The 22,093-nt window shown below is 54.1% G+C and overlaps 9 protein-coding genes across 9 annotated transcripts; 6 read left to right on the top strand and 3 right to left on the bottom strand.

Annotated features, from left to right (window-relative positions):
* Positions 1–535: 535 nt before the first annotated feature.
* AB675_9885 (Response regulator mcs4) lies at positions 536–2,740 on the top strand (the record flags this gene model as incomplete). Its single annotated transcript, XM_018150459.1, has 2 exons — positions 536–1,412; positions 1,563–2,740. 2 exons carry the CDS (start codon positions 536–538, stop codon positions 2,738–2,740), a joined length of 2,055 nt encoding a protein of 684 aa, XP_018002548.1.
* A 430-nt stretch (positions 2,741–3,170) lies between these two features.
* On the bottom strand, positions 3,171–4,166 carry AB675_9884 (Pre-mRNA-splicing factor cwc24; the record flags this gene model as incomplete). The annotated part of the gene is made up of 1 exon (XM_018150458.1): positions 3,171–4,166. The coding sequence occupies one exon, from the start codon at positions 4,164–4,166 to the stop codon at positions 3,171–3,173; it is 996 nt and encodes a 331-aa protein (XP_018002249.1).
* A 676-nt stretch (positions 4,167–4,842) lies between these two features.
* Positions 4,843–7,946, top strand: AB675_9883 (GPI ethanolamine phosphate transferase 3; the record flags this gene model as incomplete). The annotated part of the gene is made up of 2 exons (XM_018150457.1): positions 4,843–4,994; positions 5,048–7,946. 2 exons carry the CDS (start codon positions 4,843–4,845, stop codon positions 7,944–7,946), a joined length of 3,051 nt encoding a protein of 1,016 aa, XP_018002428.1.
* A 788-nt stretch (positions 7,947–8,734) lies between these two features.
* AB675_9882 (putative NADP-dependent mannitol dehydrogenase) lies at positions 8,735–11,223 on the top strand (the record flags this gene model as incomplete). The annotated part of the gene is made up of 4 exons (XM_018150456.1): positions 8,735–8,763; positions 8,857–9,340; positions 9,390–9,623; positions 10,414–11,223. The coding sequence occupies 4 exons, from the start codon at positions 8,735–8,737 to the stop codon at positions 11,221–11,223; spliced, it is 1,557 nt and encodes a 518-aa protein (XP_018002568.1).
* An 805-nt stretch (positions 11,224–12,028) lies between these two features.
* Positions 12,029–12,355, bottom strand: AB675_9881 (uncharacterized protein; the record flags this gene model as incomplete). The annotated part of the gene is made up of 1 exon (XM_018150455.1): positions 12,029–12,355. The coding sequence occupies one exon, from the start codon at positions 12,353–12,355 to the stop codon at positions 12,029–12,031; it is 327 nt and encodes a 108-aa protein (XP_018002214.1).
* A 446-nt stretch (positions 12,356–12,801) lies between these two features.
* AB675_9880 (Homoaconitase, mitochondrial) lies at positions 12,802–15,210 on the top strand (the record flags this gene model as incomplete). The annotated part of the gene is made up of 1 exon (XM_018150454.1): positions 12,802–15,210. One exon carries the CDS (start codon positions 12,802–12,804, stop codon positions 15,208–15,210), a length of 2,409 nt encoding a protein of 802 aa, XP_018002387.1.
* Positions 15,211–16,708: 1,498 nt separating this feature from the next.
* On the top strand, positions 16,709–17,935 carry AB675_9879 (uncharacterized protein; the record flags this gene model as incomplete). Its single annotated transcript, XM_018150452.1, has 2 exons — positions 16,709–17,066; positions 17,226–17,935. The coding sequence occupies 2 exons, from the start codon at positions 16,709–16,711 to the stop codon at positions 17,933–17,935; spliced, it is 1,068 nt and encodes a 355-aa protein (XP_018002196.1).
* A 472-nt stretch (positions 17,936–18,407) lies between these two features.
* On the bottom strand, positions 18,408–18,989 carry AB675_9878 (uncharacterized protein; the record flags this gene model as incomplete). Its single annotated transcript, XM_018150451.1, has 1 exon — positions 18,408–18,989. The coding sequence occupies one exon, from the start codon at positions 18,987–18,989 to the stop codon at positions 18,408–18,410; it is 582 nt and encodes a 193-aa protein (XP_018002254.1).
* Positions 18,990–21,194: 2,205 nt separating this feature from the next.
* AB675_9877 (uncharacterized protein) lies at positions 21,195–21,794 on the top strand (the record flags this gene model as incomplete). Its single annotated transcript, XM_018150450.1, has 1 exon — positions 21,195–21,794. One exon carries the CDS (start codon positions 21,195–21,197, stop codon positions 21,792–21,794), a length of 600 nt encoding a protein of 199 aa, XP_018002475.1.
* Between the last annotated feature and the right edge of the window lie 299 nt (positions 21,795–22,093).

Here is a 22,093-nt window from a genome sequence, read left to right as displayed (position 1 = left end):
AGGGAATACTGTGTGCAAAGCGGTAAGGAGACAGTCCTGGCTGCACAAGCACTGCAGTCAACAACATCACCGTGTAGTTGTGCGGTCGCATATTTGGGTGGTCTGCCAGATTCTCGTCTGGCATAGGACCTCGTTCTGGCCACCAATGCTAAGTGAACCGCACTCGCCTATTTCCTGTATTCCTCAGACGTCTCCAAGTTCCTGGGAGCCGACGCGACGCGTAGATAGTCGAGAATCCCTTAGACAAGTGTCCCGGAACTCCAAATCGCGGGTTCACTGCGCAGTAAGCATGTGCTTGGGTATTCCAGGGGAGTGTGTATCGGCGCTGTGAGGCAGATCGACCAATTTCCAAGCGGGCTGGGCCTGTATTCACGACTCCAATTTATTGACGCTCGCCGGTGTCCAAGGTTATCCTTGGTTTGCCAGGGCGGCCACCACTTCTTCGCAGGACGTTATTTTACGCAGCTTGAAGGCGCACAATAATGCAGCGGAATCTGTCAAACGTTCCATCAGTTGCGGTGTACAGGTCCCTTAGATGCCTCGAATGAAGATACGAGAGACCGCACGAGCCAGCCGAATTCCACTGCTCCGATCTTTGTCAGGATCGCTGCTGATTGGGTCGCGACGACGCTCGAAATCGCGCTCCTCGGAGTATCGAACCTCTGATCAGGACACTGCACCACCAGTGCCCTCCATTCCCTCTACGGCTCGCACAAACGACACCACACCTCACACAGTCGAAGCACCCACACCCGTCACCTCAGTCAACCCCTCGATCGCCATCACCGACGTTGACGAGCCGTCCACTCACTCCCGCCCGCCTTCCGCCTCGCCCGATCATGACAGCCATGTGCATACCCAGCCGTCGATAGCAGCACCGGTCATGCCGCGCAAGGTATGGGTGAAGCGCCCGAACGCCTCTGCTACACGTGTCGAGGTCAACAGCGACGATCTAGTCGACAACCTGCGCGATGTCATACTGCTAAAATATGCGAATTCGCTAGGCAGGACGATTGATTCACCTGACATAATTTTGAAACTTGTCACTCGCGATCAGCTACACACAAACAACAATGCAGGCCATGAGAGAGCACTCGGTCCGGAAGAGCCGGTGGGCCGTACCTTGGACGACAATTACCCTGGTGGACAGGGCATTGACGATGCACTGATTATCGAACTATCTAAGAACAGATCAACGCCTAAACCCTCTCCGCGGCCTGGCAACCATCAGATGTCGTATAATGGAGGCTACTTCATGCCAGTGCAGTACCGACCTGACGAAGGGGCGCCAGACTATTTCGGTCCTGTGCAGATGCAGTCACCACAAATGGTACAGACACAAAATGGGCCCATACCGTCGATGGCCATACTCGCAGCTGGACAACAGCAACCATTGCCAAGCCCCGGTGGCGGTACGGGTCGAAGACGAGTTGCAAGGCCGAATTACGCTAGGCAGCACACTTCTAGTCCAACTGTGATGCACAGCTCCCAGTCCGGCAATGGCTTATAGGTGAGCCCGAGAAATAATACTCGGCCCGCCTTCGATCTAACGCAGACAGCAGAACCCAAGAACCAGCTCAACGGTCAGCCAGCCCAGCCAATTCCCACTCCACCTGCCCCGACCTCCGATCAACACAAACCATCGATCACACCGCCCAACCGGGTAGGCTCGCCACGGCCAGGTCAAAGACCTAAGAAGAAGAAATCATCTGGTCCACGTGCGTCAGCAGGTGCGATCAACGGAGAGACGCCAAAGCCAGCATCAGCTTCGTTACTCGACGGCACGGTACCGCCCATCAATGTGCTTATTGTAGAAGACAACGTCATCAATCTACGACTCTTGGAAGCATTCATGAAGCGCCTGAAAGTCAGATGGACAAGTGCGCAGGACGGAGGCGAAGCAGTCAAGACATGGCGGAAGGGAGGCTTTCACTTGGTGCTTATGGACATCCAGCTACCTGTCATGAGCGGTCTCGAGGCCACGAAGGAGATTCGGCGGCTGGAGGGCGTCAACGGCATCGGAGTGTTTGGAGGCAAGGCGAATGCTGTCAACGGCACGGAGCGACCGCCTATCCCAAAGGAGGACGATCTGGGTGACAAGAACGACTTCAAAAGTCCGGTCATCATCGTGGCTCTGACGGCGAGCAGCTTGCAGAGTGATCGTCATGAGGCGCTGGCGGCGGGTTGCAACGATTTCTTGACAAAGGTACGACGCCATTTGAATCGCCCTATACGCGAAATCTCCCCTGCCGGTCTCAATGGAGCTAACATGTCTTTCTTCCCGCAGCCCGTGAACTTCGTCTGGATGGAGCGCAAAGTCACCGAATGGGGCTGCATGCAGGCCCTCATCGACTACGACGGCTGGCGAAAATGGAAAGAGTACGCCTCAGCGAAAGCAGCTGCTGAAGATCCCGTTGAGCGGGAAAAGCGCGAAAAGGAAGAAAAACGAAAGCAGAAAGAGCAGCTCAAGGCGATGTTCTTGAAAGGTCCACCAGGCTCGAAGAAGGATGACAAAAAGGAAGAAAAGAAGCCTACTGCTACAACTAATGGCGATGACAAGGTTGAGGATGGGTCGAAGCTGACGACGCCGAAAGAGGCGAAAGATCAGACGAGTAAGGAGGTGGCGAGGAAGAGGCAGGGAAAGAGAGGGAGTTCGGGGAGTGTGATGAGTCAGGGGAAGAGTGGGCAGGGTGAGGCGCTGGATGTGGTTGGGGAGGAGGATGAGGGTATGTCGAGGTGATGCTGGCTCAAAAGAAGTCGCCTCATTTCGGGCGGGCTTTGTAAGGGCTACGCGGTCATTTGGTCGGGCAGCAGTGAGTCAGGAAGGCAAGGGAAGGAGAACGGCCTTTTCATGTTTTTGGTGCAACCTTTCGCATGTTCAAGCGTTCGAGCGAGCAATTTCAATAGTGACTTACATATTCTTAATCATAGCTGCATGGCTTCCGGCAACAACCAGATGAGCTTCATCATGGTTTGGGGCGTGTTTCAGAGAGATTGGCCACAGACGCCGCTGTAGCTGAAATAATGGTGATGGATTCTGTACATATATTCCAGTCATCTGGCCTCATATCTCATCGAACAAGAACGTCATCCGGTCTCGTGAAGAGCACAGTCAACGGGCTTCTTCTAGCCATCCTGTTGCAGACACGCGAGCTTCCGAATTGGCCTGCTCAAGCACCTTCCGCATCAGCCTTCTGTTTCTCCAGTTCTCTCTCCCTTTCCCGCTCCTTCTTCCTATCCAATAATTTGTTCAACTTCTTCGCAACATTAAACACCCCACCAGTTCCTGTCCCACAGGCCGCACACGAAGGATCTCTTCTGTACCTCTTCAATGCGCACGCCTCGCAGAAGTAGTGTCCGCACTTTGTCACGATAGGACTTTTGTATGATTCTTTGCAAATTATGCATGCAAATGGAATACTCTCCAGCAATGCATCGTCGTTACCGTCGTCGTTCGGCTCCGCCTCGCCGCCATTCCTTCGCCCGGCCGCAGATGCGACTGTTCTGCCTTTCAGCTTCTTTCCCTTGGTGTTGATCTCCCATTCCCGATCTAACTGCCACCCTTGCGAATATGCCTCTCTTGCGTGAAGAAACTTGCAGCTGTCCCCAAATCCGCAGAAGCCGGTCTGCTTGTAGTCTTTGCACACGTCGGGCGCAAAGTCGGTGACTGTTATGGTGCGCACGTTACTGGAGGCGTTCTTCTGTGGTCCGATCTGGGCGGTTTTGGGGATGTGGCGGTCGGGATTGGTGGTGATGAAGTTGCTGTAGGAAGACAGGCCGCGGTAGGTGCCGTCGGGGTCGGCGCCGTCTTGTTTTGTGGAGGAGGATTTGGTGGTGGGTTTGCCGGTGGAGGATTCGTCGTACCAGTCTGCGGTCTTGGTGGCGTCGTCCTTCGTCGTGAGGCTTTGAGGGACTAATTTCGTTGTGGGCGCAGCAGGAGCGTCCAGTCGACTTGAGTTGTTGTTGGTAGATGAAGCAGTCACGGTTGCATTTGTTTTTCTCCGCTTGATTGCACGCCCGCCCTCGTCCTCAGAAGATGTGAAGCCAGAGTCCGAGTCTGACTGCGCAGGCGGCGTAGGCTCTCGTTTCCGTAGGTTGGCTTTCGCTTTGGCGCCACGCTTCTTAAAGGACACCAAAGGCACGTCAGCAACTTCTGTGTCTGCCATGATCGCGACTTCTGCACTGTCCGATCGAGGACGCAAGTGTGCTCAGGCCCTGCAAGATATTGGATCGTGAGAGATATTGGAGACGAGATGAAAGAGATTCGGAGAAAGCACTGCAGTTCGTGGCGGTTCCACAGGTTTTACTAAGCAGAAGCATGATCACGTGAGTACTGTCTAGTGCACACAGGCTGGCTCACTGTGCAATGCGACAACTTACCGGGCGTTCTCTGTCAAATATTCATCAACTCAGTATTATACCGTAGCCGCCATCTTACGCTTCCAGAATTGCGTCAGCAGCATTGGTACAGTCTTAGGCAAGGCCCAACCATGCATTGGGAAGCTCGACTTCATCACGCCAATGATAACCTAGTTCACCCCACGCCGAAAGCTCTCGACGCCGTGAGAATCTGGCGTGTCAATGATGTTGCCGCCACGTTGCTGTATGTACGGTGCATGAGATCTCACGTTGAGAAGAGTACCATGTCCGTTCCTGAAAGCGGGTCAGCGATCACCGCGGCTCTTTCCGCCGTCCGAACTCTAAATTCTCGGTCCACAGCACAGCACTCAACTCGAACTGCGCGTCGTGTGGGTGCAGTCTGATCCCCAAATCTTTAAACCTCCCTAACACTCTGTACATGAGTATTCGTCTCTGTCTTTGTGTTGATGGCGACGGAGAGTAATGGTCGCGCAAGATGATTCGAGTGGATCTCCGATCGAACAGGATGTACTGTCGGCAACAACCAACGAGCGGCTGGATGAGGAGAACAGAAAGAAGACCTTAGCATTCAAGGTCTCGCACATCCTCGTCTCGCTGCTGTTATTATGGCTTCTGTAAGCGTGGCACGCAGCACTTTCGTGTTGGTCGAGCGCTGATCTGATGCTAGTTCTGTACAATTACTCGGACTTTTCTTCTTTGCGAAAGGATTTCTTTTAACGCGACTCGTGCTGGACAGTAGATCAGCTTGTGGGACGCTTCCTGATGGCACTGAGTCAAGAGCGCAAGATGGATGCTGGCATCCGAAAAGCTTTGAAAAGGCAGTGGTAATAGTGGTAGATGCATTGCGGTACGACTTCACGATTCCATCCCACGCTGCGCCAGCGGATCGAAGCCCAGGTCATTACCTGGACAATATCCCATTCTTATATGATACGGCGGCATCCTACCCAGGAAATGCGCTTCTCCTTCCGTTCATCGCCGATCCACCCACGACGACGCTACAGAGGCTGAAAGGTCTTACCACCGGCACGCTTCCAGTCTTCATCGATGGCGGTTCCAACTTCGCCGGCACTGCGATCGAGGAGGACAGCCTGATCTCTCAATTGGTCGCTGCTGGCAAGAGTGTGGTGCACCTCGGTGATGACACATGGCACGCGCTATTCCCAGATTCGTTCAATAAGAACCTCACACGTGCATACGATTCTTTTAATGTTTACGACTTGCATACTCTCGACAACGGCGTCATCGAGCATATTATGCCATTGTTGCAACGAGATCGGAGGCATGAATGGGATGTGATCATTGGCCATTTCCTTGGCGTTGATCACGCTGGTCACCGCTACGGCCCAGATCACCCCGCGATGGCCGATAAACAGCAGCAAATGAACAGAGTCCTCAGCCAGATCGCCCACGATATAGACGATGATACACTACTGGTTGTGCTGGGAGATCATGGCATGGACACCAAAGGCGACCACGGTGGGGAGTCAGACGAAGAGGTGGAGGCGGCGTTATGGATGTACACCAAGAAGCCCCATTTTGGTCGCACAGATCAATCTCACCAGAGGCCGCCATCCACTGCCAAAGAACGACGCGTTGGCCAGATAGATTTGGTATCGACCCTATCTCTACTGCTTGGCTTGCCTATACCGTACAACAACCTTGGCACACCGATTCCTGAATGCTTCGTCGGCCGCAGCAGCAATGACTGGCACAACTTGGCTGCGGTGGAAATGCTAGCGTGGCGTCAAATCCAGAACTATCAGGACGAGTACAGCAAGATGAAGGATCTGGGAGCAAATTCAGTCCAGCACAGTCTGAACCAACTCGTGCTTCAATCATCGCAGCAGAAGTCACCTACCTGGCGGGAAGTGCATGAAAACTACCAGAGTTGGCATCGCGAGACTATTGGCATGTATCGGCGTTTGTGGGCAAATTTCAACTTGACTGACATGGTCTGTGGCGTATTCATCTCGATGTTGGCACTGGTGGCGCTGTTCACATTCTCTCGCCTCTTCGTTGGCGACATAGCCAATTATGCGCCGGAGCTTCTCAGGTCAATCTGCGCTGGTGTCGGTGGTGGAATCTTCGCTGGGCCTCTCCTTGGGGTAGCCCTCCCAGATTATTTCTCCGCAGTATCTGGAGGCGTTTTCGGCTTTGCAGTGGGAGGGATCTTTGCTTTTCTTGCAAATCTGTGGCGACGACGAGACGCGTCTGTGCACCTGTCTGTTCCATCGGTATGGGGCTGGCTTTCACTTTTCTTCTGCATCAGTCAGTCGGCCGGCTTTGCTGCAAACTCGTACACCATTCACGAGGACACTATACTGCTGTTCTTCCTTACCACCTTCGGCGCAGTGGCTTTGATTTCTTCTCTTCGACAGTCCTCAACAGCCGATCGAGTTTTGGGCACATATCAGTCTGTGGTGTTCATCATTCTAACACGCTTGTCGTCCTATTCCAGGCTATGTCGGGAGGAGCAGATGCCTGGCTGTCGATCAACATTCTATGCTTCATCGAGCTCCTCGACGTCAGCGCCGTGGCAGCTTCTCATCCCCTACACGATTGCACTGTTCCTTCCAGAGATCATCAAGGCATTCTACAAAGGAACCGCATCCTGGACGGGCTCTGCCGGCTTCTGGATCGGTCTGGGTTTGCGCTTGGGTTTGACTTTCGTCGCCGTCTACTGGACGCTCGATGCTGCTGACAACGGCAACTGGCTCGAAGAGCGTTTGTCGACTGATATACTGAAGACCATCAACATCACAGTTGCGAGACTTGCCCTCGCCGTGGCGTTACCTATCGGAATCAGCACGTTCATCTGGGCGCAGCCTTGCCTCGATATCAACCTAAATCACGGCGTTCAAGCTGCCAACGGTGGACGGTCTAAGCCTCAAATAGTTATCCTGGGATATGCCAACGCGTTCGGTAGTCGGTTCTTCCTGATGATACCATTGCTAGTTGTGGCCATATCGCTGCTTCTACCGCCAATGGGCCAATTCTCTATCGCCATTTGCACATGGCAGATCCTCAGCCTGCTCGAGATCCTTGATTCTAATCATCTTACCATCAATGCGGTTTCCAAGGCTTCGATTGGGCCGATTGTCCTGGCTATGCTTGGGAGCTATCACTTCTTCAAAACCGGACATCAGGCCGTTCTCTCGTCAATTCAATGGAATGCCGCCTTCATTCCTCTGCGAACAATCCACTATCCCTGGACGCCAATGCTAATGACACTGAACGAATTCGGTGCACAGATTCTGTGCGCAGCTGCAGTGCCACTGCTGGTCCTCTGGAAGCGGCCGATTCATAGGGAGGGCTTGCGAGGAATCTGGAGCGATGTGATTAGCGCGACCCTCACTCATGCTCTCTACTATGCGACGATCCAAGTCGCGACAACTATGTGGGCTGGTCACCTCCGGCGACATCTGATGCTGTATCGTGTCTTCATGCCGCGCTTCCTACTGGCAAGTGGAGTGCTTTTGGTCGTAGATGTTGCACTGATCTTTATTGCGCTCCCGAGCGTCCGCGTAACAGGTTTGAGCATTGGGGAAGTTTTCGGCTACTAAGGCGGCGGTAGCAGATTTGGTCAATAGCCGTCTTGACGTCGCGACTCCAAGCAAGGGTGGGACGGTACCACAGCCTGGATGAATCAGCAACATGTCATTCAACGTACTCATCACTATTGACAGTTGTTGAAAACAGGTCCAGGAGGCTTGCTGTAACGCTCTGCCTGTAAGAAGTTGCACTCAAGTCCGATCAAGCCGAACAAGTCTTCGTGGACTATTCGTATATGGAAAACATTGCGGTCCACGTCACAGCGACCTTTGAAGAGACTGCCATGCTCAAGGAGTCAAGAGATGACTAAGGATGCATATGGATAGTCACTCCTGCGAGTTACTAAGGCAACCCCAGGAACAGGCACGATCGGGTACTGCATTGGGCAAACGATCCATTTGCCAAGAAGCATCCAGCTGACGCGACGGATGCAAGCTGCGGTCCGAAGAACGCAGAGTTCAGGCAGCTAGGCCGAAGAAGAGAACACTGCAGAGAGACAACCATACAGATAACGCAACGCGCGGGTTCTTTTTGCATCTCCGGGCAACAGATTATGGAGGGGCAGCTTCAGAAGCAACCAATCGGTGACGTAAAGTGTTTGGTGGGGGACTCGGAATTTCTCGAGTTACTCCTCAACGTGAAGAAAGATATCCGCGACATGCGCCAGCTTGCACTTTATAAGCTGTGAACTGTCCTCATCGTTTCTCGAAGCTCTCAGATCTAGCTTTAATTCTCGTCAAAGTCCCTCAACAACTCAGACCATTCTAAGAGCCATCTGATACAACCTTGACCTGCAATCATGCCTGTTTCCGTTCCCAAGTCCACCAGGTATGCCTTGCATATTGTTCTTACCAGCCTCTGTTTTAGCTGGACAAATTATTGCCCATTACGGACCTTGAGCTGATACCAGGTTGACTGCAGTCTCCATGAGCTCTTCTCGTTGAAGGGCAAGGTCGTCATCGTCACAGGTGCATCCGGTGCCACTGGCATTGGCACCGAAGCAGCTCGTGGTTGTGCTGAGTTCGGCGCCGACGTTGCCATCACCTACAGCTCTCGTCCTCAAGGTGGTGAGAAGAACGCAAAGGAGATCTCGGAGAAATATGGCGTCAAGTGCATCCCATACAAGTGCAACGTCAACGACTACGCCGATGTGCAGAAGCTCGTTGAGAGCGTCATCAAGGACTTTGGCAAGGTCGATGTCATGATTGCAAACGCTGGCCGCACAGCAAATGCTGGCATCTTGGACTCGAGCGTTGAGGACTGGAAAGAGGTCATCGATACCGACTTGACGGGTGTGCTACACTGCGCTAAGGCTGTCGGTCACCACTTCAAGGAACAAGGCAGCGGTTCTCTTGTCATCACCGCCTCCATGTCCGGTCATATTGCCAACTTCCCTCAAGAACAGGTGAGATGACCATTTACGGTTGGGAGGGCCCAGTTACTGACATACCTAGACTTCCTACAACGTAGCAAAGGCTGGCTGCATCCACCTTGCCCGCTCTCTTGCCAACGAATGGCGCGACTTCGCACGTGTCAACTCCGTGTCCCCTGGCTACATCGACACTGGTCTCTCGGACTTCATTGACAAGAAGACTCAGGATCTGTGGCACAGCATGATCCCCTTGGGCCGAGATGCCAAGTACCGAGCTCAAGGGCGCATACGTCTACTTCGCTTCGGATGCCAGCTCGTACACCACAGGTTCCGATCTCGTCATTGATGGCGGCTACACCGCTCGTTAGATCATGGAGGTAATGAGCATTACGAAGGGTGACGGGGTGCAGCAACTTTATTGGCAGTACAGAAGGCAACAAGTGCCTACGCACAGAGTCCTCCCTGGCCGGATTCTCATTCCCTGATGCTTGAAATCGCCATTTCCGAGAACCGCTACAGCGGCCTCCCTGGCGCCCTTTTGAACGTTTCTTTGACATAGCCAAAAAGCACAGCATTGAAGCAACCTTCTGATCATCTTCGCTGTTGCTCACGTTTTCTACACCATACACAGCGCTAATTGGGCAAAGCAGTCACGATCCGGCTTCACTTCCCATGCCAGTGAATGCGACTACCATGGGCAAAAGCCTCGAACGGGAAGGCGCCCCCTTTTCTCGACTGCTATGACTTTCTCGTTTCCTCGTTGTGCTTCTAATGTTCCCGCAACATACAGTATCAAGCATCGACTGCATTCACTTTGAGGTCGGCATTCATCCAGACCAGGAACCACCCCTCTCGTTTCGAACCCGACCCAGCATCAGGTTGACATTCACTTCCAAACTATCACTGATCATGTATCTCCTCAAAGTCCTCCCTGTGGCAGTTGCACTGCTGGCAGCACTCACAGAGGCCGCCCCGGTCGAAGAAACATGTGGTCCTGCAAATGCTGGCAGGAGATGCTCAGAGAATCGATGCTGCTCATTCGCTGGATACTGTGTACGCTTGTTTTGACCCATGAAGGCCGCCCTGACTGAACTAATGCGAAATAGGGGACAGGAAAGGAGTATTGCGCGGTACCCACCATCTGCCAGAAGGCTTACGGTCGTTGTGACTCCGATGAAATCCCCCCTGGACCACCTACGTCCGGCGACAAGCGTCCGTTGTTGTCTGGCCCGCCTATCACACGCTGCACCCAGGCGGGCTCTGTGGCAATCACTTTTGACGACGGACCCTCGAACAATACAAACACAATCCTCAATCTTCTACGCGAGGCGGGCGCTACAGCTACGTTCTTCGTGACTGGCAACAATAACGGGAAGGGCGAAATCGACCTCTCTGAACAATGGCGCGAGACCATACAAGCCATGGACGCAGATGGTCACCAGATAGCTTCCCACACCTGGACACACCCCGATCTCGATGCCCTCAGCTCTGAGGAGCGGAAAGTCGAGATGTATCGGAATGAACGCGCCATAGCCAACATTCTCGGCCGCTACCCAACCTACATGAGGCCTCCATACATCTCTTGCGGCGAAGACTGTGCCGAAGACATGAAGGACTTGGGCTACCACATCATCAACTGGAGCGCAGACAGCGGTGATTCGACATTTCCAAACGACCTCGAGGCCATGAAGCGCGCTGTGGACATAGAGGTCGACAAATGGGGCTCAGATGGGGGCGCGATCTTCGTACAGCACGACACCATTCCCGTCTCTGCGCTACAGACGACCAAGTACATACTGGATTGGGTTGAGAAGCGGAACTGGAAAGCTGTGACAGTCGCGGAGTGCCTGGGAGAGCAATTAACCACGGCATACCGCAGCAAGGCGCCCGCTAGCATATCCATAGACCATCAGTAGGTACCAACGCAGCCGTAATATCTTCTCCTCGGACCTTCAGCGGCCTCCCTGGCCCGATTTCCATGAAGACTCTGTTGCCACGAAGTGACGCTCAGGTGACGCTCCTCTGAAGCCTGCACATTGATCACTAACCCCATCCTGGCCCATACAGCGCCCTCCCTGGCCCGATTCCCATGAAGTCTCTGTTGCCACAAAGTGACGCTCAGGTGACGCTGCTCTGAAGCCCGCCCATTGACCAGCAACCATGCCCTTTAGCGGCCTCCCTGGCCCGATTTTTATAATGGTTCTATTTCTACGAAGTGACGCTTATGTGAGGCTCATCTGGAGCCCATCGATGTCTTTAGCAAAAAGCGGTCTGGGACAATCAGTGCCCTCCCTGGCAAGAAAATCTAGAGACTTTCAATTGCGGGGTGAAGTTCGACTCAGTATGATTGCAACAGCACTGGGCGAGTCCACAGCAAATCGACGGGCTCTGGAGAGCAGCTGTGGCAGGTCGAGTGTTGGATGCATTTTCCCTACAGCGCCCTCCCTGGCCGAAAAGTCCACGACGTGTCAATCTTTCACACTGACGCTCCAATGAGGCTCATTTTGATCCCACCGAGTAGATTAGATCAGTAGTCTCGGGCCTTAGGGGCCTACCTGGCCAGAAGTCCTGCGACATATCAATCTTTCGCACTGACGCTCCAGTGAGGCTCATCTCAATCCCACCGATCAACTACTTAAATGCCATACAAATTGCCAAAATAAATCCTCCAATTACACATAGACCAACAGTCAATTGCACGACACCCTCCCAACGTTTCTCCTAGTTGTTGAGCCTCCTTAACCATCCTTCCCCTTCCTTCTTCTTCCCCTCCCCTTCCCTCCCCTTCTTCCTCCCCTTTCCCTCCCTCCTCGGCTCCTCCTCAGCCCTCCTTTCCCCCTCCACCAAAGCCCTTCCAAACACCACGCCAGTCAGTTTCGTCTTTGTAGGCGGCCCTCCAGGACTACCAGTGGGATAGGCAGCGACGGAGTGGCGATGTTGCTGCGGAGGACCCTGATGATGCATGTTGTTAGGTGGTGGCGGGCTGAAGAAGCCAGCACTCTGCTGGGGCGGCATCTGGTTGTGTGCGTGACTAGGTGGTGCGTGCATACCGGGCGTGGGACCAGATCAGACCAATAGTGTCAGAGCCTCAGCGCCGTCCCCGGCCATTTTGTGGCTCGAGAACGGGAGGCGATCGACTGAAAGAGAACGCCCAGTACTTAGACTCGCAGCTCGTCTGCTACAGACTGCTTGGAAGTATTCAGAATGTGCAGCCAATCACATTGAACGTATTCGTCGACCACAGAAAAGACCGTTTAGCCGACTCGCCGAGGTGCCGATGCCGCAGAAAATAAATTGTCGAGGCAGGTATACTTACCAAAGCACCAACTCGAGCCCAGCCCACGATCTGCGCCCAATTCCGTGGCAATAACCATAGCGAACGACAACGATAGTTCTGGGGATAGGCACTAACGCATTCGGCTGGGACAACAACAAACCCTGGAGCTGGTCGAAGCTACGACTGAGCGCTTCGCGCTCTCGAACCTACAGCCATGATGCGCCTGTGTACGCGGATACGACACCAGATCGCCCAGTCCGCGCGACAGCAACCCTCACGCACATACTTTGTCGCAACTTCGCAGCGATGGCAAGCACAGGCGTTCCATTCTCAGCTTGAGGACCCCTCTGCGTCCGGCATCCTCTCCACACTCAGATCATCCGCTCCCCGAATACCTCAAACCCTCACAGAGAAGATTGTGCAAAAGTATGCCGTCGGCCTCGCAGATGGAAAGCTCGTCAAGTCCGGCGACTACGTCACAATCTCGCCGCATCACTGCATGACGCACGACAACTCCTGGCCGGTCGCTCTGAAATTCATGTCGATTGGTGCCACGAAGCTCAATGACCCGAAGCAGATTGTTATGACGCTTGATCACGATGTGCAGAATAAGAGCGAGAAGAATTTGACTAAGTACCGGCAGATAGAGGAGTTTGCGAAGAAGCAGGGCTCGGACTTCTATCCTGCGGGGCGGGGGATTGGACATCAGATTATGGTCGAGGAGGGGTATGCGTGGCCTGGGGCACTCGTTGTGGCGAGCGATAGCCACACGAATATGTATGGCGGGATCGGCTGTCTCGGGACGCCGGTGGTTAGGACGGACGCGGCTAGTATATGGGCAACGGGTCGGACGTGGTGGCAGATTCCTCCTGTTGCGAAGGTGAGGTTTTCGGGAGTGCTACCTAAGGGGGTCACGGGAAAGGATGTCATCGTGGCGCTGTGCGGTCTATTCGACAAAGACGACGTGCTGAACCACGCAATTGAGTTTGTGGGCGAGGAGGAGACGATGCGGAGTCTGCCTATCGATGCGAGACTAACGATCGCAAACATGACTACGGAGTGGGGAGCTTTGTCGGGATTGTTTCCTGTGGATGGCATGCTGCACGGGTGGCTGAGGTCGAAGGCAACGATGTCAGCCGTCGATCAGGGTGGATTGGTGGGTGGATCGCGTTTTGCACATGAGCGGCTCGATGAGCTCTTCCAGCAGCCACTTCGTGCGGATCCTGGGGCAGCCTACGCGAAGACATTGCATTTGGACCTGAATACCCTTTCGCCGTATGTTTCTGGCCCAAATTCGGTGAAAGTGGCCACGGCATTGAACGAGCTGGAGGCACAGAACATTCCTGTCAATAAGGCATACTTAGTGTCGTGCACGAATTCACGAGCATCCGACCTGGCAGCGGCAGCCAAAGTCTTCAAAGACGCCGCTGAGAAGAATGGCGGCAAGGTGCCCCAGATTGCGGATGGAGTCAAGTTCTACATCGCAGCTGCATCAGTTCCAGAACAGCAAATAGCCGAAGAGCAAGGCGATTGGCAAGCATTGATTGAGGCAGGCGCAGAAGCTCTACCAGCAGGCTGTGGACCGTGCATTGGTCTCGGAACGGGACTGCTAGAGCCGGGTGAGGTTGGCATAAGCGCCACTAATAGAAACTTCAAAGGCCGCATGGGCAGCACAGATGCAAAGGCGTACCTTGCTAGCCCGGAGGTAGTTGCGGCAAGTGCACTGTCCGGCAAGATCAGCGGGCCTGGCTGGTATGAAAGACCGGAGGGGTGGTCGGGTGTCGTGCGAGGCACGGGTGATGGTATACCCGAGGAGGAGCGCTTGATCACTGCCTCGGAAGCTCTTGACAAAATCATCGGCCAGCTGGATGACATGATCGATACCGCTGAGCCAAAGTTCGGTGAGGGTGAACAAACAACCCAGACAACCGAGACTCCTCCTACGAGCGCAGCAACGGAAGTATATCCGGGCTTCCCCGAACGCGTTGAGGGTGAGATCGTGTTTTGCGATGCGGACAACATCAATACAGACGGAATCTATCCCGGCAAATACACCTACCAGGACGGCGTGACCCCCGAGAAGATGGCCGAAGTATGTATGGAGAACTACGACCCTAAGTTCTCGGGCCTGGCTAAGCAGGGCGACATTCTTGTCAGTGGCTACAACTTTGGCTGCGGCAGTTCCCGAGAGCAAGCTGCGACAGCCATACTGGCCAAGAAGATACCGCTCGTTGTGGCCGGCAGCTTCGGCAACATCTTCTCGCGCAACAGCATCAACAATGCTTTGATGGGTCTCGAGGTGCCTAAACTCATTCAGAGACTAAGGGAAACCTTTTCGGATAAGACATCCTCGCCGGCGTCAGGGACACCTATCACGGAGCCGGGGCAAAATAGTCAAAGTCTCGATAGCCCTCCGCCGGGCCCAACCGACGCCAAGGAGAAGCAGCTGACCCGACGGACGGGGTGGAAGCTGCTTTGGGACGTGAAGAATAGCCAAATTGAGGTCACCGAGGGTGATGGAACAAAATGGACAGAGAAAGTCGGTGAGCTGCCACCGAATGTACAGGAAATCATTGCGAAGGGCGGTCTGGAGAAGTGGGTGCAGCAGGAAATAACTGGGAAATGATTGTTATCGTTGCCAGCTGTCGACCGACATGTGGCAAGCCCTGTATGGTGGCATCACTGTGTGGAATCGCGTGCCAACGTTGTCGTTTGTGGGATTATGAGGTCAGAGACCCCCATCGCTCCTGGTCCTGGTACCGTTACCACGGGCATCGCGCACGCAAGTCGTGCTCAGTCGACAGAAGCCGGTCGGAATGGGTTGCAGGGCTCGAGAACTTGCTGTATTGGCAGACTGTTTCAGATTCAAGATTTCACCACGGTCCGAGTCGTTGGGAATGGACAATTGGAATAGCCCCATACTGTCACGGCCCACGGCTCAATACCGCTACGGCGACAAATCGACAGGCAAGGCAGTCCCTACAAGAAAATGGATCTGTCAATGGAACCAGGTTGTGGATACAAGTACTCAGTACTGGGCAGCTTTAGGCAGATGCCTTTTGTTCCGAGGTCAGGAAGGGCGCTGAGGTTGCGAGGTCAACTCGCTGATGGACTCGCTGGGTTTGAGATGAGCCTCACCAGAGTGTTGGTTGGTCGATAGATCTATTTCGAGTTTGCTGGCCAGGGAGGGCGCTGAAAGAATTCGACCGAATAATGCTGTGGTCCGCAGGTGTAGATGAACTTGGTGGAAACACTCAGGACTTCTGTCTACAACCTGGGAGCATGAAGTCACCGATCTTGCAACGCCAGACCAGCCAAGATCCAATCTACATAGGACCTTGGATAGGTACCTCCCTGCGTGCATGGTGCAATCCCTGCCTGAATTGTTTGAAGTGAGGCTCCAAAAATTTATCTGGACTTCGCGGGACCTTGCATTGAGGCTCATGTCCGCTATCGATTGGCTGAAGCTTGGCCAACGAGCCTAAATCTCCCCAGGACCCGCCCCACCTGCCATGAGGCCCCTCATCAGGCATCTCGGCGCCTCCTAAAATAAACCGCAGCTTGAACTCACAATATTTCTGGGTATGCACGTTCCTTTTCAAAGGTTGCTGCATTTAGTTGACTGTACGACCACGAGGCGGGCCTCGAGATCAGGTTTCCGCCCTTGTTGGATTGTGGTGCGCTGTCAGGACACTCCCTTCTTGGATTATCCTGGGCTGTGCCCATATGTCAAATAAGCCAAACGCAGGGCGGTCAACCACTCGATTTGGGTGCACCTATTGAGGAGGCCTCTGGATGTGTGTTTCCCAGATTGTTATTTCTGCCGCTTGTCGTCGGGCTGGAACCCACATCTGACGTCGCGGCGGGCGCTGAGGTGCGCGGGCAAAGGAGCACAGCAGTAAGATGCTGTGAAAGGCGCCTCGCAGTGTCTTGTACGAGAAGAGTATCTTTAGGTATAAGTACATGGTGGTCGATCCACCACCATTCGCTATGGACGAACAAGAACAGAAGCAGCCCTCGCTGGCATCGTTGTTATCAATATACTCAGCCTTACCGCCTCCGACGGTGTCAACAACTCGCTGTATACGCGGGAGGGAAAACCATCCGAGGAGGACTCTGTCGCCATGGTCGCAATACCTTTGCCTGTGGCCATTCTCGCTGCAACAAGTCTGCACAGTCGGCAGAGTCCCGAAAGTGCTCCTCCACCAGCTGCACAGGGAGGACTCCCCAACTATTATGGCTCTGTGAGACAGGTCACCCGCTCTGACTTCCCGGATCCGGCCCTCCTCTACTACAATGGTATCACATATGCCTACTCCACCAACAGCGGCTCAGGGACACACATTCCCGTCGCGACATCCACTGACAACACCACCTTCAACGTCCTGGACGGCAAAGATGCACTTCCCGGTCTCGCAGCCTGGGAGAATGGCAACAACGTCTGGGCGCCAGACGTCGTCCAGATCTTTGACTCTGCTACAGGTGAGTATTCTTCCCAGAATTGGACCAAGAGCGAATTGGAGATTGAAGGTCTCAGAGTCCGCCCTGATGCCTTCGTCTCCTACTCCTGTTCCACGCTGCCCTCCACCTCAGTCCTTCACTCCCGACTCACATCCCCATGCAAGCTAACAAAGAGCATAGTGTCACAGTCCAAGTTCGTGATGTACTACGCCTCCGGCACCCTCTCAAGCAAGGGGAAATATCACTGCATTGGCGCCGCCACCGCCAGCACGCCTCTCGGTCCCTTTGTGCCCATAAGCGACCAACCTTTTATCTGTCCAAACATTCCCACCAGCGGCGGTGCAATCGATCCAGAAGGGTTTCTCGACCCGGTCACCGGGAGGCGCTATGTTGCATACAAGCAGGACGGCAATGCAATCGGCCACGGCGGAAGCTGCGGCAATGGTGTCGCGCCGAAGCAAGTCACACCCATCATGTTGCAGGAAGTGAGCGCCGACGATGGCGTCACGCTGATTGGAGCACCGCAGCCGCTGCTCGACAGGGACGAAGCAGACGGTCCGTTGATCGAAGCGCCAAGTCTACACCGCAGCGAGGATGGGATATACTTCCTCTTCTATGCCAGTAACTGCTTCGATTCCCCAGAGTACTCCACTAGCTATGCGACGAGTACGAATGTCTGGGGTCCGTACGTGAAAGCACAACGGCCGCTGCTGCACACGGGCAACGGGGCGAGTGTGACTGGTCCCGGAGGTCTGGATGTTCCGGCTGCAGGCGATGGTCTGGTTGGGTTTCATGGGCGCGTGAATCCGGACAACACGCCCCTAGTAAGGGCAGCATATACCGCGAGACTTGTTTTCGATGGCCGGATAGTCGGCTTTGCGACTTCCTAGCGGGATTGGGATGGCTGATTTCGTGATTTATTTCTCATGAGCGTTCTAGCAAGCGAGCATTGTGGGGATTCTGGTTATCAGTACAGAAATGGCGGACTTCATGGATATGAACGAGCACATGGTCTCATTACATACAGCGTCCTCCCTGGCCATGAAGTCTCCGATGAATCGTTCCTGCCGATTGCCCACTAACTGACGATCAAGTGACGCTCAAGTGAAGCTCGAGCGACGGTCACTCCCACATCACCGACTCGAGCAGAAAAGCCACCATACCTACAAGGCCCTCCATGGCTGGCAAATTTTCGAAATATCGGTCCTGCGACCTGACGCTCACATGAGGCATTCCTTCGTGCACTTGATTTCGAAAAATTGTCGCTATTAGGTATCTGTGCGAGCGCGACCAGCGGCTGTGGTACACGAAACTGAGTGTCGACCCGGGATATCAACAAGCCCTTCCCATAACCATATATGTTCATAACCCAGCAGTTCTCTCTGCGTAGCCTCCTGCCATTAGAACAGGATATCGAGACAACAACCTGGAAAGAACATCGTTAGCGGACTGCGCCAAACGTGCAACGTTGACACCTGCCGTCGCTCCTTGTCCGGGTTTGTACTTACAGCAAGCCAAAGCACCCATTATACCTGCGCAAATACCAGCGCCTGCCCCACCGCCATCACGTCGATCTTGTGGTGGATAGTACCCTCCTTGAGGCGGACCATACCCGGGTCCTGGAGGTCCATAATACATTCCTTGCTGAGGTCCTGGACCGTAGCCTTGAGGCGGACCATAGCCCTGAGGCTGGCTGCCCCATCCTCTGTTCTGATCGCCGTAGAATTCTTGAGGCGGTTGGCCAAAGTTACCACTGTAGGGTTGTTGCGCTGGAGGGTACGTGCCAACTTGGCCCACTGGACCCGGCGCTGGTGATTGACTTGAGTTTGGGGGATAGTAGGGACCCGCGTCGTGGTGGACTTGAGGTGGGTATGATGGTGGTGCGCCGTCTTTCATGCCGTCCTTCGGCGGAGGAGGTCCAGTCGGTGGATTATAGTCTGCCATGTGCTGGGTGCGAGTAGAGATAGGGAGGCCTGCGTGTGACGATGAGCAGTAGAGCAACGAGCGTTATGCGAATGCAGAATTATTGGGCGCAAGCGGCACAGATGTGAAGTTCAAAGAGGCGCAGAGGCAAAATCGAGGACACGAAACCGAGGGTCGCAGGTGAGGCTGTGCAGTTCGCCGCGTCAAATCCAAGACAAGCGGGCCCAGGATGCCGAGGACGCGACAGCGATCATTTAAGCAGACGTGGCGCACCCTGTCAGTGGTCTTCGGAGGCTCGAAAGTTATGATCGATGACTGAATGATGATAGCTGGCGCGTCTCAGATAATCAGAGCACGTCTGCACTCATCAGTACAGTACTTCGGGAGCTGACTTGGCTGAGTCACCAGCGCACGGGTGGTCACCCACGATCATTGAAGCTGATGGCAGTTCCAAGGCTCTGAGCAGCATTGGATTTTTATCGTTATTGACAGGGCTGCACGGGCTTTAGCACCTGCAGTTTCTCGAACGCTTCGTTAGGTAAAAAGATCCCGAGCCTGCCACGCCAGCTGTTTGGCGACTATCTCGCGAGCCTGGAAGAGCGCGGTCCGGTCGGTCTGACGTCCAGCTATCGCAGCCCTTGACGCTCTTTGTGCCATAACTTGTGCCATGACAGACACCTAGAGCGAAAAGTACATCATGCAATATTGCAACCCTAAATCCTGTCGAGCATCGAGCAAATATTGGTATATCTCGACTGAATGATTGATTCCGAGTCGCTAGACTTAATACGAAAAAGGACTTGTACGGCGGGTTGGCAGATCTTCGAGATGATCTCTACCGTCTACCGAAGATGAGCCTGTCGCCCGTGCAGCCGTCACCAGTGCCTAATGAGATAACATAGAAGTCTCGCTCATGCCGAATTGTCACTGCCGGCATATGAAATCACGACATAAGTCAACGAGATAGCCCGTGCAGGAGTATGCTTTATCTGATAGACGGTTGGGCGCCTTCTGCCCGACCGCCCGGGGTCTAGAGGCTGATCATAGGTTCTGAGCGTCGAAGCCATGGAAGAAGCCGTATCGAAGCACTATCGTACCCCTGCCACCGACATCGCAGGTCACACGCCTTCTCGGCTTCCGTGCGCCAGTTCCCAGCTTCCTTTGTCCCCCGTGACGATGATCAGGGCCCCCCAAAGCCAGGCACATGTTTTTTGTGGTGCAACCCCCAAGCCCTACGTGCTGCCGGGACCGTATCCCTGTCCCGATGATAACGACTTTTTTGATTCTCACAGTTTACCCACTCCCCATCCTCCTCTGTCTCCATATCACCCCAGTGTTTCCTCCTGTGCCTCTACGCGATTGCTCCTTGAACGACTCAAGCATGACTGTCTTTCTGTGGTACTGCTCATGCGACGAGTCGTTCCTCAAGAACGTCTTGTGAAGCCCACCCTGTGCTGCGACAGCAGTTGTGTACACCTCATACGTCAGTTCACCGGTCGCCCGAATCCGCAGCGCAGTTGACTGATAAGATTCTCCAGGATTCAGATATTGGCTACATTCGATACAGAGCGCCTGGCTGTGATTAGATTGTACACCGACTTTCTCACATCAAGCACGGTCCTACAAGAAGACTACGTAGCACGGATCTGCGTATAAAGGCCCGACCTCCTATGCCGCTGCACAGCAATCCAACCCTAGATTGAAGCTGAGCACGTCGCAACAACCCCGATGTTTGGCCCTGGCACGACGTTGCCTCGCCCACCAGACTTCGCGCACGAACGTCGTCCCTTACGTCTTACCACGGAAGCGGCATGGCAGCCACCGTCTGGCGGATCTTGCCATTTCTTGCTACTCCACCCTTCAGTACCTAACCAACGGTGCTCATGTCAATCCTACGTTCGCAATCCGGCAGCACCTGGTACTGCATGTGATTGTGGACACCAGAGCTGCTATCATACACCTTCGAAAGAGCAGGGAGCTGGGGCACCACTTCCTGGCAGCGACGGTGCACTGCTAGATCGGATCAGACGTCTGGAGGAAACGCTTCAATACGAGAGGGAAACTCGAGAGAGAGAAGTCAGACTACTTCGGGAAGCACTGGCTCCTTTCTATACGAATAAGCAAGACGTACAGAGAAAGCTGGTGGAGATCGAAGACCGTGTGGAAGGCAACTACGACGAACAGGTCCGTCTCCGGGACCAGGTGGTTGCACTTGACAATGCCAACATGAGTCTCGAGCGGAGGATCGATGATGTCCAGAATGTTCGAAGCAAGCGACGGCGTCTCAGCCCCGCAGTGTCGGATCTGATAGACAGCGGCAGCGAAGATCGACGGGCCTCCGGGAACACCGACAAACGCTCTGCATCTTCATTCTCCTCGCAGGCCGTTTCTCCTACCAGTCATCTATCGCCGCAGCCTCAGGAGCAGGAGGAGCCGCGGTCCAGTGGCATATTGAATCTGATCGAGATGACTACCAATCCTCGGACGACTCCCGTCCCGATCAGAAATACGCCTTCACGCACGTACGAAGCACGGTCATCCGGCTTCCTTGCGCTGGACCTAGCACACCGTCTTGGCAAGAATGGAAAGCAGTCCAGTGATACCAGTCGCCAGCACTCATATCCGCCAGCGCATTCTGCTTTTCAGCAGAGTCCGCCAGACTACTCACAATCCGACTCGGATACTGCTTTGCGGAGGGGAAGTCCAGTCAACGGCACACTCAAATCGACGCTGTCCCAGTCCATGTCGCCACGCAAGCGAAAGCTACCGATTGCATTGGATGTGCTCGCCGATGTGAGTATGGCAAGCCCAATGGTACACGGATAATGCGCCGTTCATTTGCGTCCTTCGATCATGATGATGTGGTACCTGAAATCATCAGCACTGGCGCACTCACAACTCCGTTGCCTGTGTCTCACCCGTGAGAAGTTTTGACTTCTGCGTATTTGGGATTTGCTGTCGTGGACGGTTCAAGTTCATATGCAACCTTCTCAAAATCTCCATGGAGACTGCCTCGCACTTTCCAACCCAGCGATCCTCCTATACCAGTGTCTAGCGTTAGAGCGGCTGTTTGACTGATAGACAGTACGAAAATACAATGTAGAACAGTACCTTGACGTTGCTTA

This window comes from Cyphellophora attinorum (assembly GCF_001299255.1).
Source record: "Cyphellophora attinorum strain CBS 131958 chromosome Unknown Contig7, whole genome shotgun sequence".
Taxonomy (NCBI): domain Eukaryota; kingdom Fungi; phylum Ascomycota; class Eurotiomycetes; order Chaetothyriales; family Cyphellophoraceae; genus Cyphellophora; species Cyphellophora attinorum.
Note: the sequence above shows the minus strand (reverse complement) of the source record. Positions and strands in the feature narration are given on the sequence as shown.